General features: G+C 36.9%; 1 protein-coding gene across 1 annotated transcript; it reads right to left on the minus strand.

The window, feature by feature from the left end:
• Nucleotides 1-3: 3 nt before the first annotated feature.
• Nucleotides 4-1139, minus strand: LOC108357397 (phospholipid hydroperoxide glutathione peroxidase, mitochondrial-like; the record flags this gene model as incomplete). Its single annotated transcript, XM_017608481.1, has 2 exons — nt 827-1139; nt 4-333 (listed from the first exon to the last, which is right to left on the minus strand). Coding segments are annotated over exons 1-2 (633 nt in total), but the record flags the coding sequence as incomplete, so codon positions are not given.
• Between the last annotated feature and the right edge of the window lie 44 nt (nt 1140-1183).

Consider the following 1183-nt stretch of genomic DNA (forward strand, 5'->3'; position numbering starts at 1 on the left):
TCAACTCACCTTTTGGAATACATCACCAATATTGGCTTTGGCGTCACGCAAGTGGCACACCATTTCTTCACCATCAGCTTCAGGCATCTGCGAACTGAATTGATTGCATGGGAAATTTAAAATGCGTAGACCTTTCGATTCGTATTTCTCCAACAAGTTGGTCAATTTGGCGTAGTTGTTCTTGGTCAAACCACATTTGGATGCAATATTTACAATTAGCACCACATTTCCCTTGTATTTTTCCAAGGAAACTTCATTACCATGCGTGTCCTTGACGGTAAAGTCATAAATTGACTTGGCATTCTTAGCGTCCTGATCTGACATATTGCTGACCTGAAACGACCGTTTAAAAGCGAATAGGAATTTTAGTCAACCGCCCGGAAGCAAAGGCAAAACAAAACTATTTCAAGAATTAAGTTTAATAGTGGAAATAAGCATTAAAATGTTAGCTGCGAATAAGTCACGCACAGATATGTATATGTACATATATATACTTATCAGGTAAAAGTTAATTGAACTAATGCATATGTATACTAGGTACATAGCAATCAATACACAAATCGAGTGCTAGAAATACCTATGTACATACATACATACATACATACGTGTTAATTTATGCACAAATGCCCATAACTACATTAGAATAAACGTTAAAATTTTAAGAGTAAAGTTATAAAATCAATCATAATTGTTGATCAACTCGCAGGAAGTTTTAGTAGAACAAAGTTCACATCTGTAATCTGTACATACATACAAACATAATATGCATTTCTGAAAAGGGGTTCAGACATACACACTAAAATTTTTTCCTGAAGCGATTACTCACATCATCGGCTTGTGAACGGTGCCCACCGGCGGTAGACGATGACGGTGCAAGTTGTGAAGCAGCGGCACAGTTAACTCCGGTCAACGGCAACAACACTACACACAGCCGCTTGCCGTATGGCAAATTACTTTCGCTGAACGATGATTGCTGTGCTGTTGATTGCTGACCAAAACATAACTGACTGAAACAACGTTGTACTTGACGCTGTTGTTGTTGTAGTCTTTGATACCGCAACAACTTTAGGGAATTCATGCATCTATTGGCAGTTATTTGACCAAATTTTTGTAAGTTATTGTAAATCATTGCAACTGCAGTTGTAAGAAGAAAAAAAATAAGCATAGTTTAAATTTTTTTTTT

Source organism: Rhagoletis zephyria, unplaced genomic scaffold, assembly GCF_001687245.7.
Source record: "Rhagoletis zephyria isolate East Lansing unplaced genomic scaffold, Rhagoletis_zephyria_1.1 Rzeph_scaffold_76518, whole genome shotgun sequence".
NCBI lineage: Eukaryota > Metazoa > Arthropoda > Insecta > Diptera > Tephritidae > Rhagoletis > Rhagoletis zephyria.